Source organism: Jaculus jaculus, chromosome 18 (assembly GCF_020740685.1).
Source record: "Jaculus jaculus isolate mJacJac1 chromosome 18, mJacJac1.mat.Y.cur, whole genome shotgun sequence".
In the NCBI taxonomy this organism is placed as follows: domain Eukaryota; kingdom Metazoa; phylum Chordata; class Mammalia; order Rodentia; family Dipodidae; genus Jaculus; species Jaculus jaculus.
This window is the reverse complement of record NC_059119.1, coordinates 14,444,705-14,459,000: the sequence shown is the minus strand read 5'-3', so window position 1 is coordinate 14,459,000 and position 14,296 is coordinate 14,444,705. Positions and strand designations below refer to the sequence as shown.

Sequence of the window (14,296 nt, the reverse complement as noted above, 5' to 3'; positions counted from 1 at the left end):
TCATTGTCTTTATTTAATCAGGTTTGTTCTATGAAATTCAAAACAATGATATTCGAATGGAAATGGCATTTCATGAGGCCTTCAAACAGCTTCAGACACAAACACTCCAAATACGAGTAACAAAGCAAAAAAGCATTGGTACTATAGATTATGTTGAAGACGGAGGGAAAATAGAATCCAGTCTAGGTCCGTGGGGAACCACAGAGTCTTCTACCACAACAATCAAGGTGGAGGCACCACCAGGTAGGAGAGGGGTGGAGATGGAGAGTGGCTGTTGGGAAACTCACTGAACTTATGAATGGGACCTGGCCCTAAATAAATATTTGTAAAGTGAGTGCTAGAAATTCGAGTTATTTCAGGAACATCAAGGAAGATTCCTCACTTTTAAATAATTCTTCATTCAGATGATTAGTGGTCTGAAGTGTCTGTTGAGGTTGTTTTTCAAATTGTATAGACTTTATTATTTTATAAATGTCTCCTAAAATTACTGAAGTCAGGGCTGGGTAGATGGTTTAGGGGTTAAAGGAACTTGTTTGCCAAACCTGCCAGCCTGGGCTGGATTCCTCAGTACCCACACAAAGCACCAAATGGTGCATGTGTCTAGAGTTCATTTGCAGTAGCAAGAGATCCTGGTATGGGCTGAAGTGATTAAGGCACTTGCCTGTGAAGCCCAAGGACCCATGTTCAACTCTCCAGATCCCACATAAGCCACACACACAAAGGTGAGGCAAGCACAAGGTTGTACATGCCCACTGTGTGGTGCAAACATCTGGAGTTCGATTTCAGTGGCTATAGCTCTGGTGTGCCAATGCTCTCTCTCTAAAATAAAATTTAAAAAAAATTTAAAGAGGCCCTGGTGCACCCAATCTTTCTCTTTCTTTCTCTGTCTGTCTGTCTGTCTATCTATCTACCTACCTACCTACCTATCATCTTTCCTTGCAAATAGATAAAAATATTTCAGGGCTGGAGATATGGCTTAGTGGTTAAGGTGCTTGCTTACAAAGCCAAGGGGCCCAGGTTCAATTCCCTTGGACCAATGTATGCCAGGTATACAAGGTGGCACATGAGTCTGGAATTCATTTGCAGTGGCTGGTGTAGCCATTATCTTTCTTTATCTGCCTCTTTCTCTCTTTCAAGTAAATAAAATAAAATAGATTTTCTTTAATTTCAGAAAAACAGTACTAAAGTCAGGAGTGGTGGTGCACACCTTTAATCCCAGCACAGAAGTGACTAAATAGGAGGGTTGTAGTGAGTTTGAGGACAATCTGTCTCCAGAGTGATTTCCAGGTCACTTAGGCTACATTGAGATTTGACCTCAAAGAAATAAACAAGCTGGACATGGTAACACACTTTAATCCCGGCACTTGGGAGGCAGAGGTAGGAGGATTGTTGTGAGTTCGAGGCCACCCTGAGACTACATAATGAATTCCAGGTCAGCCTAAACTAGACTGTGACTCTGCCTCGGGGAAAACAAAACAAACAAACAAAAACCCCACAATTTTAGAGTCGGGTGTGGTGGCGCACACCTTTAATTGCAGCACTTGGGAGGCACAGGTAGGAGGATCGCTGTGGGTTCAAGGCCACCCTGAGACTACATAGTGAAGTCCAGGTCAACCTGAACTAGAGTGAGACCCTACCTTGAAAAAACAAAAAAGAAAGAAAGGAAGGGAGGGAGGGAGGGAGGGAGGGAAGGAGGGAAGGAGGGAGGGAGGGAGGAAGGAAGGAAACCTACTATTTTAGCTGAGTAGATTGAAAAGTAATTTTTTAGTGCTGGAGAGATAATTTAGCAATTAAGGCACATGCCTGTGAAGCCAAAGGACTCAGGTTCAATTCTCCAGGTCCCACATAAGCCAGTGACATATGCATCTGGAGTTCATTTGCAGTGGCTAGAGACCCTGGCTTGCCCATTTTCTCTCAACCTCTCTCTGTCTCTAATAAATAAAAAATATATTTTTTTCTTCTTTCCTGCCTACCCTGTAAGGTCTTGACTTAGGTTTATTTCTCTACATATACAACCTGTCCACCTCCTATTCCATTCTCTCTTCCTCATCTTTAGGCAATCAGTCAGTCATGCTAACATAGTTAATGTGCTCTTGCTTGTGTTTCTCTTGAATGTGCTCTGTTATTTGTGTGCACAAGAGTTTTAAGTTTGGCTGAGGCATCATTGCAATTTCACAAACTTCACATGTATTTTTAAAAATATATTTTATTTATTTAAGAGAGAAAGAGGGAGAAAGAGAGAGAGAATGGGTATGCCAGGGCCTCCAGCCACTACAAATGAATTCCAGATGCATGTGCTCCCCTTGTGCATCTGGCTTACATGGGTCCTAGAGAATCGAACCGGAATCCTTTGGGTTTGCTGGGAACCTTTGGCTTTTCAGGCAAATGCCTTAACCACTAAGCCATTTGTGCAGCTCCCCTTTACATGTTTAAAGTCAATGTGATATATTTGGATGTACATATTCATGGAAACATCCCCACAATCAAGATGATGAATACTTCTCATGCCCAGTTGTGATTGTGTTGCCTTGCATCCAGCTTTACATGGGTGCTGAGGAATTGAACCTGGGCTGGCAGCTTTTGCAAGCAAGTGCTTTAAACCACTGGGCAATCTCCCTACTCCCTAGGGAGTAACTTACTTACTTACCTTCTTCCTTCCTTCCTTCCTTCCTTCCTTCCTTTCTTTTTTTTTTTTTTTTTTTTTTTTGTGAGGTAGGGTCTCTAGTCCATGCTGACCTGGAGTAGAATTCTCTATGTAGTCTCAGGGTGTCCTCAAACTCACTGCAATCTTTCTGCCTCCTGAAAGTTGGGATTAAAGGCATGTGCAACCACACCCGGCAAAGAGTAACTTTATCATTGTAATCCATTTGACATTATCCTAACTGGGACTAGGATCATGGAGGGCTCCTAAGTGACAGAAGCTAACCTTCTAATCACAGCGATCCTCCTACCTGTGCCTCCCAAGTGCTGCAATTAAAGGTGTGCGCCACCACACCCGACTCTAAAATTGTGGGGTTTGAGTTTAGCTCATACTCTTTAATTATTGAGATATAAACCTTAAAATTATTGATCTCTAACTGTTATTTCTTAAAACTGTTACTTTGTGGGCTGGAGAGATGTCTTAGCGGTTAAGCGCTTGCCTGTGAAGCATTAGGACCCCGGTTCGAGGCTCGATTCCCCAGGACCCACATTAGCCAGATGCACAAGGGGGCACACACATCTGGAGTTCGTTTGCAGTGGCTGGAGGCCCTGGTGCGCCCATTCTCTCTCTCTCAATCTCTCTCTCTCTCTGCCTCTTTCTCTCTCTGTCTGTCACTCTCAAACAAATACATAAAATTTAAAATAAATTGTTACTTTGTGTGCATTATCTCCTATAGTAATCTTTAAATATTTTTTTGTTCATTTTTTTTTAATTTATTTATCTGAGAGTGACAGACACAGAGAGAAAGACAGGTAGAGGGAGAGAGAGAGAATGGGCGCACCAGGGCTTCCAGCCTCTGCAAACGAACTCCAGACGCGTGCGCCCCCTTGTGCATCTGGCTAACGTGGGACCTGGGGAACCAAGCCTCGAACCGGGGTCCTTAGGCTTCACAGGCAAGCGCTTAACCGCTAAGCCATCTCTCCAGCCCTCCTATAGTAATCTTTAATACTCAGGGTAGAAAAGCTATTTTATCAGAATTCAATCTTTTAGGCACAAGTGCTACATTGTCCGTTCTAGATGAATTTCTTGAAGACTCTTCTAAACTACATGCTGAGTTACAAGAACCTAAAATGTCTTCACAACTTCTGGAGCCTTCTATTGGCCACAAATCATCCAATGTGTTTTTAAAAGACATAACAGGAAAAAAAGGTAACTAGAAATAAAGATTTCCACTTGAAAGGGGGACATAAACTGACAAGGATGAAAAGTCTTAGGATTCTCAAAGTAGCAATCCCTACAGATTTAAAATCATTGTCCACATTCCTTGAAATCAGTCTAGACTCTGAAATCCAAACTCAGTGGGAGAATGCCTTCAATAAGCATGGCTTTTAACTTAGCTCACATAGGTGACCTACAAACCTATCATTTTCCAATGAGTCTTTCATTTCATTATATGCATATACATTGTGTTTGAAAGTCAAGATGGTCTGAAACTTTTTGTTTGTTTGTTTTTTGAGGTAGGGTCTCACTCTAGCTCAGGCTGTCCTGGAGTTCACTATGTAGTGAGAATTTGAGGGTAGCCTCAAACTCTTGGTTGAACCTCCTACCTCTGCCTCCAGAGTGCTGGGATTAAAGGCGTGTGCCACCACAACCAGCTGGTCTGAAACTTTTTAAACCCCCCCCCCATTTTTTCAAGATAGGGTCTCCCTATAGACCAAGCTAACCTGGAACTCATTTTGTACTTCCAGGTTGGCCTCAAACTCACAGCAATTTTCCTACTTCTAGAACCTCTTGAGTGCTAGGATTAAAGGCAAGAGCCACCACCTTAAAACTTTTTTTTTTTCTCTCTCTCTCCTCAAGTTAGGGAGTCACTCTAGCCCAGGTGGCACATGCCTTTAATCCCAGCTCTCAGGAGGCAGAGGTAGGAGGATCACCATGAGTTCGAGACCACCCTTAGACTCCATAGTGAATTCCAGGTCAACCTGGGCTAGAGTGAGACCCTACCCCGAAAAATTTTTTTATAAAAGTATTTTATTTATTTGTACACAGAGAGACAGGGAGAAGAGAGAGAGAGCGAGCGAGAGAGTGAGCAAGAGAACAAACAGGCACACCAGGGCCTCTAGCCACTGCAAATGAACTCCAGATGCATGTACCACCTTATACACCTGGCTTTATGTGGGTATTGGGGAATCAAACCTAAGTTGTTAGGCTTTGCAGGCAAGTGCCTTAACTGCTGAGCCATCTCTTTTAACTCTCCAACCTAAACCCTTTTAAAAAATATTTTTATTGGGGAGAGATGGCTCAGCAGTTAAAGGCACTTGCTGGCAAAGCCTGACAGCCCATGTTAATTCCTAAGTATTTTGGTAAAGCCAGATATACAAAGTGATAAATGCATGTGGAGTTCATCTGCAGTGTCAGGAGGACCTGGCATGCCCATTCTCTCTCTCAAATACATATTTTTTAAAAAATATATATTTGTGTGTGTGTGTGAGAGAAAGAGAGAGAGAGAGAGATGCCAGGAACTCCCGCTGCTACAAACAAATGCTATACATATTCACCACTATTCGTGGTCTGGCTTTACATGGGCACTGGGGAATTGAACCCAGGCTGCAGACTTTGCAAACAAATGGCTTTAACCTTTGAACCATCTTCCTAGCCCTTAAACTTTTTCATCCAGTTCTGGCTTGCCTTTGTAACCACTAGTAGATTTTCCCTGAGCACCTTTGAGTTCTCTTTGGGTGCCATCACTAGAAATAGTTAATGCTTTACAAATTATGGTCTTCCTCACATCCTAGAATACTTCCCCCACCCTTGACATCAGTGTATCTGAGCTTATGACATCTTGTCCTTTGCCTCTGATATCCTATCATGTTACTGTTTTCAGAAATACCAAAATGCCAAGAGCCACCAACCCTTTTGCCTCCCACCTCTTCTGGTGTTCCCCAACCTTCTACCACCATCTTCATGGAGACCATACACTTCTTGATGAAAGTCAATGCTGTGCAGGTCAGAGTATTTGGGAAAGGACAAGTTATGGAAGACTTCAGTGATGAGTTCCCCTACCCATAGCACTAATTTTGCAAGCTTAAAGACATGGGAAGCAGAATCAAACCCATGTTTTTAAAATACTTCATTTTATTTGTTGTGTGTGTATGCATGCCAGGGTCTCTTGACACTTTTTTTTTTTGAGGTATTCACTATATAGTCTCAGGCTGGCCTCAAAGTCATGGTGATCCTCCTACCTTTGCTGGGATTAAGTGAGCCACCATGGCGGGCCGCCACTTTTAATATATATATTTTTATATATATATATACACACACATATGTGTGTGTATACATACGTATATATGGACATATATATACATATATATGTGTGTGTGTATATATATATATATATATATATATATATATATATATAGTTTGTTTATTTGAGCATGGAGAAGGACAGAGAGAGAGAGAATGGGTACACAAAGGCCTCCAACCACTGCAAACAAACTCAGATGCATGTATCACCTTGTGCATATGGCTTTACATGGGTACTAGGAAATTGAACCTGGTCCTTTGGCTTTGCCAGCAAGCACCTTAACTGCTAAGCCATCTCTCTAGCCCTGCTTACAATATTTTTTATTTATTTTCAAGCAGAGAGAGAAAGAGGGGAGAAGGGAGAGAGGGAGGGAGAATGACCATGTAAAGGCATCCTGCCACTGCAAACAAATTCCAGATACATGTGCCACTTTGTGCATCTGGCTTTACATGAGGACTAGGACATTGGACGTGGGCCATCAGGCTTTTCAAACAAATGCCTTTAATTAGCTGGGCGTGGTGGTGCATACCTTTAATCCCAGCACTCAGGAGGCAGAGGTAGGAGGATCGCCATGAGTTCGAGGTCACCCTGAAACCACATAGTGAATTCCAGGTCAGCCTGGGCTAGAGTGAGACCCTACCATGAAAAATCAAAAACAAACAAACAAACAAAAAAATGCCTTTAACTGGTGAGCCATCTCCCCAGCCCAGACATTTCTACATTTGGTGACTGCGTAGCTGGTAATGGAACATGAAGGGCTGAATGTTTGTAATTCCCCTCTTTGGATGAGGACAGTCATTTCTTTCTATAAGATTCTTTTTTGTTTGTTTGTTTGTTTGTTTTTGTTTTAGGGTTCAGGCTGACCTGGAATTCACTATGTAGTCTCAGGGTGGCCTTGAACTCATGGTGATCCTCCTCTTACCTCTGCCTCCTGAGTGCTGGGATTAAAAGCCTGCAACACCATGCCCAGCATATGATTCTTTTAAAAAATATATATTTTATTTATTTACTTGAGAGAAAGAGAGAATGGGCATGCCAGGGCCACCAGCCACTGCAAACAAACTCCAGATGCATGTGCCCCCCTTGTGCATCTGGCTTATGTGGGTCCTGGAGAGTTGAACTGGGATCCTTTGGCTTTGCAGGCAAACGCCTTAACTGGTAAGCCATCTCTCTAGCCCTAAGATTCTTTTTATTATTGTTGCCATATGCCCTTAACCATGAAAGCTATGGGATTAACAAGATGTAGCCATTTATGTTTTTGTTTATTACTGTATTTCCTTCAGTTTGTGCACAGAGTGCTGGCACATGAGCTGTTGTGCCCCCAAGGAGGCCCCAGCTGTGAATATTACTTGGTGCTGGCCCAGACACACCTTCTCAAGAAGGACTTTGCCAAGACAGAGGAATACCTTCAACAAGCAGCCCAGATGGACTACCTGGTATAGTCTTTCATGGAGTCTCGTGAATGGGAAAAGGGCACAGAGGCTTTATTAAAAGTGATAGCGGGGGCTGGAGGGATGGCTTAGCAGTTAAGGCATTTGCCTGTAAAGCCAAAGGACCAAGGTTCGATTTCCCTAGGACCCACGTTAGCCAGATGCAAAGGGGGCGCATATGTCTTGAGTTCGTTTGCAGTGGTTGAAGGCCCTGGTGTGCCCATTCTCCTTCTCTCTCTTTCAAATAAATAAATAAAAATAAAATACTAAAAAAAAAAAGTGATAATGGAGGCAGAGGTAGGAGGATCACCATGAGTTCAAGGCCCCCCTGAGACTACATAGTGAATTCCAAGTAATCCTGACCTAGAGTGAAACCTTACTTTGGAAAACCAAAATAAAAAAAGTGATAATGGAGGCTGGGCATGGTGGCACACACCTTTAATCCCAGCATTCAGGAGGCAAAGGTAGGAATATTGCTATGAGTTCAAGGCTACCCTAAGACTAGTAGTGAATTTCTAGGTCAGCCTAGGCTAGAGAGACTCTATCTAGAAAAGACAAACAAGCAAACAAAAAACTGCTAATGGAGCTGGGGTAATGGGTCAGCGGTTAAAGTATCAAAGGCTGCCAGCCAGGGTTCAATTCCCCAGTACCCACATAAAGCCAGATGCACAAAATGGTGCATATATCTGGAGTTTATTTACAGTGGCTAGAGGCCCTGTAGTACCTATTCTCTCTCTTTTTCTCCTCTCTCTCTCTCTCCATATATATCTTTCTCATTCTCCATCTCTCCCTCAGACAAATAAATATTTTTTAAAAAACTGATGATGAGGTCTGAAGAGATGGCTTAGCAGTTAAGGCACTTGCCTATGGAGCATAAGGACCCATGTTTGACTCCCCAGATCTCACATAAGCCAGATGCACAAGGTCATGCATGTGCACACATCTGCAGTTCTATTGCAGTGGCTGGAGGGCCTAGTGCACCAACTCTCTCTCTCTCTCTCTCTCTCATTAAAAAAAAAAAAAAAAAAAAAAAAAAAAACCCGGGCATGGTGGCACATGCCTTTAATCCCAGCACTTGGGAAGCAGAGATAGGAGGATCGCCTGAGTCCAGGCCACCCTGAGATGACACAGTGAAATCCAGGTCAGCCTGAGTTAGAGTGAGACCTTATCTCGAAAAACCAAAAGAACAAAAAAAGAGAGAAAAGAAGAGCAGGGCGTGGTGGCTCACGCCTTTAATCCCAGCACTTGGGCAGCATTACTGTGAGTTCGAGGCCACCCTGAGACTCCATAGTGAATTCCAGGACAGCCTGGGCTGGAGTGAGACCCTACCATGAAAAATCAAAAAAAAAAAAAAAAAAAAAAAAAAAAAAGGAAGAAAGAAAGAAAGAAAAAGACTGTTGTAATAAAAAGAAAAAAAAAAACTGATGACGACAGCAGGGCTCTCTAGTTTATGCCTGTATTCTCAGTTACTTGGGAGGCTGAGGAAGGAGGACTGCTTAAAGCCAGCCTGGCCAATATAACAAAACTGTGTCTCAAAAAGAAAAAAGGAAGCCGGGCGTGGTGGCGCACGCCTTTAATCCCAGCACTCGGGAGGCAGAAATAGGAGGATCACTGTGAGTTCGAGGCCACCCTGAGACTCCATAGTGAATTCCAGGTCAGCCTGGTCTAGAGTGAGACCCTACCTTGAAAAACCACCAAAAAAAAAAAAAAAAAAAAAAGAAAGAAAGAAAGAAAGAGAGAGAGAAAAAGTGGTGCAATTATTACAGGAAGTTTTGTGGTGGTGACAGGGTGTGGGGAATCATCTGTTGTCAGTATTCACATATACCATTCTATTCATGTTTCTTAAGTAATAATGTGTCTTACAAAAATCAGGGGAGGGCTGGAGAGATGGCTTAGTGTTAAGGTGCTTGCCTGCAAAGCCTAAGGACACAGGGTCGATTCCCCAGGACCCATGAAAACCAGATGCACAAGGTGGCACATGCATTTGGAGTTTGTTTGCAGCAGCTGGAGACTCTGGTGCACTCATTTGCTCTCTCTCTCTCTCCCTCTTTCTCTCTCTCTCTCTCTGTGTCTCTCAAACAAGTAAATTTTTTTTAATCAGGGGAAAGGACAAGGATAGATATTTAGGAGATGCTTTTTTCCTATTTCAGGTTTTCCAGACTTTTTTTTGTTTTGAATACTAAAACCCTTTTTATACCTGATTTTTTTCATAATATTCATCCCAAAAGTAAAATAGCTTTAACGAATACCAGAAGGAAAAGAGAGAGCAGACTCTCACTGAAATTGGTGCCTCCCAGTGTAACTAAATGGCTCTATTTCAAAATATGTGCTCTGAGCAAAAGGAAATGAGCTTATTATTTAAATTGAAATGATACTGTTAAATAGCACCTCATCCCATGCATTACTTGTTTGCTTTATCAGAATCCAAATGTCTGGGGTATGAAGGGTCACCTCTACTTTCTGAGCGGAAACCATGCTGAGGCCAAGGCCTGCTATGAGCGAGCTGTGAGCTTTGTAGTGGACGCTTCCGAGATGCACTTCATCTTCCTGCGGCTGGGGCGCATCTATCTGGAGGAGAAAGAGGTAACGGATGGAGGGTGGGCTGTAACCATGCCAGCCAGGCCATGTCTGGGACCAGAGGATAGGTCAAAAACTTAGAACTGAGCTAGAGAGACGGCTCAACAATTAAGGCACTTGCCCAGAAAGGGCTTTGCAGGCCAGCACCTTAACCATTGAACCATCTCTCCAGCCCAAGGGGAAGTTTTTTTCTGAGCTCATTGCAAGCTGCATCTTCACAGCACTGCCTACCTGGTGGTCTCTCTCTAGGCTGCTTGCTAAGGGTCAGTTACAGATCCTTCTCCCACATAGGAAATATAAGAAATGAACCCTTGAGGGATACTCATTTTAGAAGTTTTGTTTTGGACAGAGACTCGGTCTTGCTGTGTAGTGGTATGTACCTATAGTGAGTCCCAGCACTCAGGAAGGTGAGGAAGCCTAGATATTCAAGACCAGCCTGGGAAACATGGCAAAAGCCTATCTCTAAACAAACAGCAGGTTGGCCGGGAGTGGTGGCAGTTTATGCTTTTAAACCCAGCACTCAGGAGACAGAGATAGGAGGATTACTTTCAGCTCAAGGCCAGCCTGGGACTACATAGTGAATTCTGGGTCAGCCTGGGCTACAGTGAGACCCTACCCTAAAAAATAAATAAGTAAAATAAAACAACAAACAGGGCTGGGGAGATGGCTCAGCAGTCAAGGCACTTGCTTGCAAAGTCTACTAGCCTGGGTTTGATCCCTCAGTACCCACATAAAGCTACATGAATAATGTGGTGCATGCATCTAGAGTTCATTTGTAGCAGCAAGAGGCCCTAATGTGCCCATACTCTCTTAAATGAATAAATAACAAATAAAAAAATATGACATACGTGTTGCAAGACTGTCCTTGAAGACTCAAATGATCCTCCTGCCTCAGTTCTTAAAAGCTAAGGGTAAGCCGGGCGTGGTGGCACACGCCTTTAATCCCAGCACTCGGGAGACAGAGGTAGAAGGATCATCGAGAGTTCAAAGCCACTGTGAAGCGAATTCCAGGTCAGCCTGGGCTACAATGAGACCCTACCTCAGAAAACCAAAAAAAAAAAAAAAAAACAAAACAGCTAAGAGTAGCTAGAGTTACAGGTATCATACCTGACTGAAGATTGTTCTCAACGTCTCCTATAATGCCTCTAAGTCCCCTTGTGACAAGGTAACAGGTCCTCAGAAGGATGACAGTATCTATGTCAAGTCTATCTTTTAGTCTAGGGGCTCAGCGTCTGTAATCTTACCACATGATGTCTCTTTTGAGTTCATACAATCTAGGTGGGATTTACATAATCACTATAGTTGCCCAGAATTTTCAGCATACTTCTTTCCCTTAATTCTTTTTTTTTTTTTTTTTTTTTTGAATTAGGGTCTCACTCTGGTCCAGGCTGACCTGGAATTAACTGTGCAGTCTCAGGGTGGCCTTGAATTTACAGTGATCCTCCTACCTCTGCCTCCCGAGTGCTGGGATTAAAGGCGTGTACCACCACACCCACCTTTCCCTTAATTCTTATACTGAGAAAGTCCTTGGAATTACTGCCCTTTAATTTGGTCTGCTTGTCTCCTGTCACCTCACTGGTCCTCTGCAAGAGCTCCCTTAGACATGAATCTACATCCCAAGGACTCACTCAACTTCGATTGTTCTGGAGTGAAGCTTTCAAAGAAGCCTCATGGTTATTTTCAGCTGTGGTGTTTGAAGCTTCCAGAATAGTAGTCTGATGGTGTTTTCTTTTGACAGTATGAAAAGTCAAAGAAAACCTACATGCAAGCCTGTAAGCGATCACCTTCATGCCTCACGTGGCTAGGACTAGGAATTGCCTGTTACCGGGTAAGAGAACAAAAGCCTGAGACTAGGCCTGTGCACACAGGCGACCTTGACTCTTTGGTATTCCAAGCACACTGTGCAGGTTGGGATGATGGCAGTCAGGGCAGTCTGTTCTACTGAAAAGCTTTTCTTCAAAGTTGTTCATGGCCAGGTGTGGTGGCCCATGCCTTAATTCCAGCACTCAGGAAGCTGAGGTAGTGATCCCCTACCAGCCTGGGGGTACAGAGTGAGTCCTGGTCAGCCTAGGCTAGAGTGAGACCCTACCTCGAAAAAACTAACCCCTGGGTTGGAGAGATGGCTTAGCAGTTGAGGCATTTGTCTGCAAAGCCAAAGGACCCAGGTTCAATACCCCAGGGCCCACATTAGCCAGATGCACATGGGGGCGTAAACATCTGGAGTTTGTTTGCAGTGGCTGGAGGCCCTGACACACACATTCTCTCCCCCCCGTCTCCCCTCCCTCTTTTTCTGTCAAATAAATAAAGTTAAAATATTTTTTAAAAAAGCTAACCCCTCTTCAAAAAAATCCAAAGTTCATAAAGTGAAGATCACTCTGAAGTAGAAAAATAAAATACCCTTGACATTAGGGAAAAGGAAGCCTTCAGGACAATGGTATTTTGATAGACAAATTAGATTTTAGCATCGAAAAAAGAGATGTACAGTGTAAAGAATATAAAACTAAAATTGTACCTAACATCTCACTGTGCATAGGGAAATCACCGAAGGGTGCACATATGGTGGGGAGTCCTTATTGATTTCCCGTCTTGGCACTGAAGCTCTTGTTCACAGACACTCTCGTGGACTGCTCTAGAGTTCAAGAGGAAGAGAGGGGTATACAGTAGGAGCCTAGGAGGCCATGTGGCTTTCCTTTTAGTCAGAGCAATTTGACTTTTAATTAATTCATATATTATACCAATTCATAAGATTTGTTGGAATAAAGTTCTGGTGTTATAAATAGTACAATAAACTAAATAATAATATAATAAAAGTTGAAAAGCACTGGCATAGGTCATGGATATCTATTGCTGAATATGGTGGTTTCAGTTAAGCTGACCCCAGCTGGCATAAGTTAAAACCACCTGTGTTACATGCCATGTCTCCCTTTTCTGGGTAGCTGGAGGAGCTCACGGAGGCCGAGGATGCTCTCACTGAAGCCAATGCGTTGAACAACTACAATGCAGAAGTATGGGCATACCTGGCTCTGGTCTGCTTAAAAGTAAGTGCTCCTTAATGCCTTTTACAGGCCTTTCCATGGGGTTAAGGTGAGGGACCAAGTAAAGAAGAGAGGGTGGGAGGCTGTGTTGCATGACTGAAGCTTGATGAGCTCTGGGTTTGGTCATTACATGAATGGCAGAGGGGAGTCCATGCAAGCAGAGTCTACTTGAAATGCACTTGCAATCACACGTTCAGATGAGTCTCCTATAAAGGAGGTTTCAAAAATGGGCTATGGGCTGAGGAGACTGCTTTCAAAGCCTGCTAGCTTAGACTCAATTCCCCAGTACCCATACAAAACTGGATACACGAAGTGGCACATGCATCTGGAGTTCTCGCCCTATCTCCCTCTGTCAAATGAATATACTAAAAATAAATAAACAAAATGTAACTCTCCTATGGTCTCATATAAGTGACTTGCACTTTAATCTGGGATCAAACTGGGAGTAATGACAGCAACTCTCAGTTTTCCAACTTATACCACATTGACAGGGAATGTTATGGTTGTAAGAGAAATGAACAAAATAAAAGGTACAGGCTTTTTTTCTCTTTGGAGTAAATACCCCAGGTGGCAATATTAGAAATATCTGGATTCTTATCCCAGCTCTGCCCCAAGCGGTTTTGAGACCTGCAGCAAATAGCTTAACCTTACTGGGCTGGGCTTCTTCAGTTTTGAGCTAAGTGGATCAATACAAAGGTCTTAATATACTCCTCCCACAGACTGATAGATCGCATGGGAAATAAATAAGGACATATTTGTTAATTGGGATAAGTTTAATCACCAGGTTAAAACTCTACATGTAACAATTAGAGGGCACATTCTTTTCACACACAAATAAGTTAGTCATAAAATATTTGAACACATAGCAGATCACAAAGGTTGCAACAAATATATACAGATTACCTGAAGAAAAACTATATATCAGAACCTAAAATATAGGCCCAAACCGCACAAATTTTGGAAAAACTTAAAAACATGTTTGTAGGACTGGAGAGATGGTTTAGCGGTTAAGGTGCTTACCTGTGAAGCCTAAGGACCCAGGTTCAATTCTTCAGGTCCCATGTAAGCCAGATGCACAAGGTGACCCATGTGTCTGGAATTTATTTGCAGTAGCTAGAGGCCCTGGTGTGCCCGTTTTCTCTCTCTCCCTCTCTCTATCTCTAATGAATAAATAAATAACTTTTTTAAATGTTTGAGGCTGGAGGGATGGATTAGCAGTTAAGGCATTTGCCTGTGAAACCAAAGGACCCAGGTTCAATTCCCCAGGACCCATGTAAGCCAGATGCACAACGTAGTGCATGCATCTGGG

General features: G+C 43.0%; 1 protein-coding gene across 1 annotated transcript in view; it reads left to right on the top strand.

Annotated features, from left to right (window-relative positions):
• Nucleotides 1–14,296, top strand: part of Cfap70 (cilia and flagella associated protein 70) — a 68,022-nt gene that overhangs the window by 48,200 nt on the left and 5,526 nt on the right. The window contains exons 20-26 of the mRNA XM_045137550.1: nt 22–243; nt 3,692–3,850; nt 5,526–5,647; nt 7,229–7,381; nt 9,797–9,958; nt 11,691–11,780; nt 12,889–12,990. Coding sequence (XP_044993485.1) covers nt 22–243; nt 3,692–3,850; nt 5,526–5,647; nt 7,229–7,381; nt 9,797–9,958; nt 11,691–11,780; nt 12,889–12,990 — 1,010 coding nt within the window. The remainder of the gene's footprint in view (nt 1–21; nt 244–3,691; nt 3,851–5,525; nt 5,648–7,228; nt 7,382–9,796; nt 9,959–11,690; nt 11,781–12,888; nt 12,991–14,296) is intronic.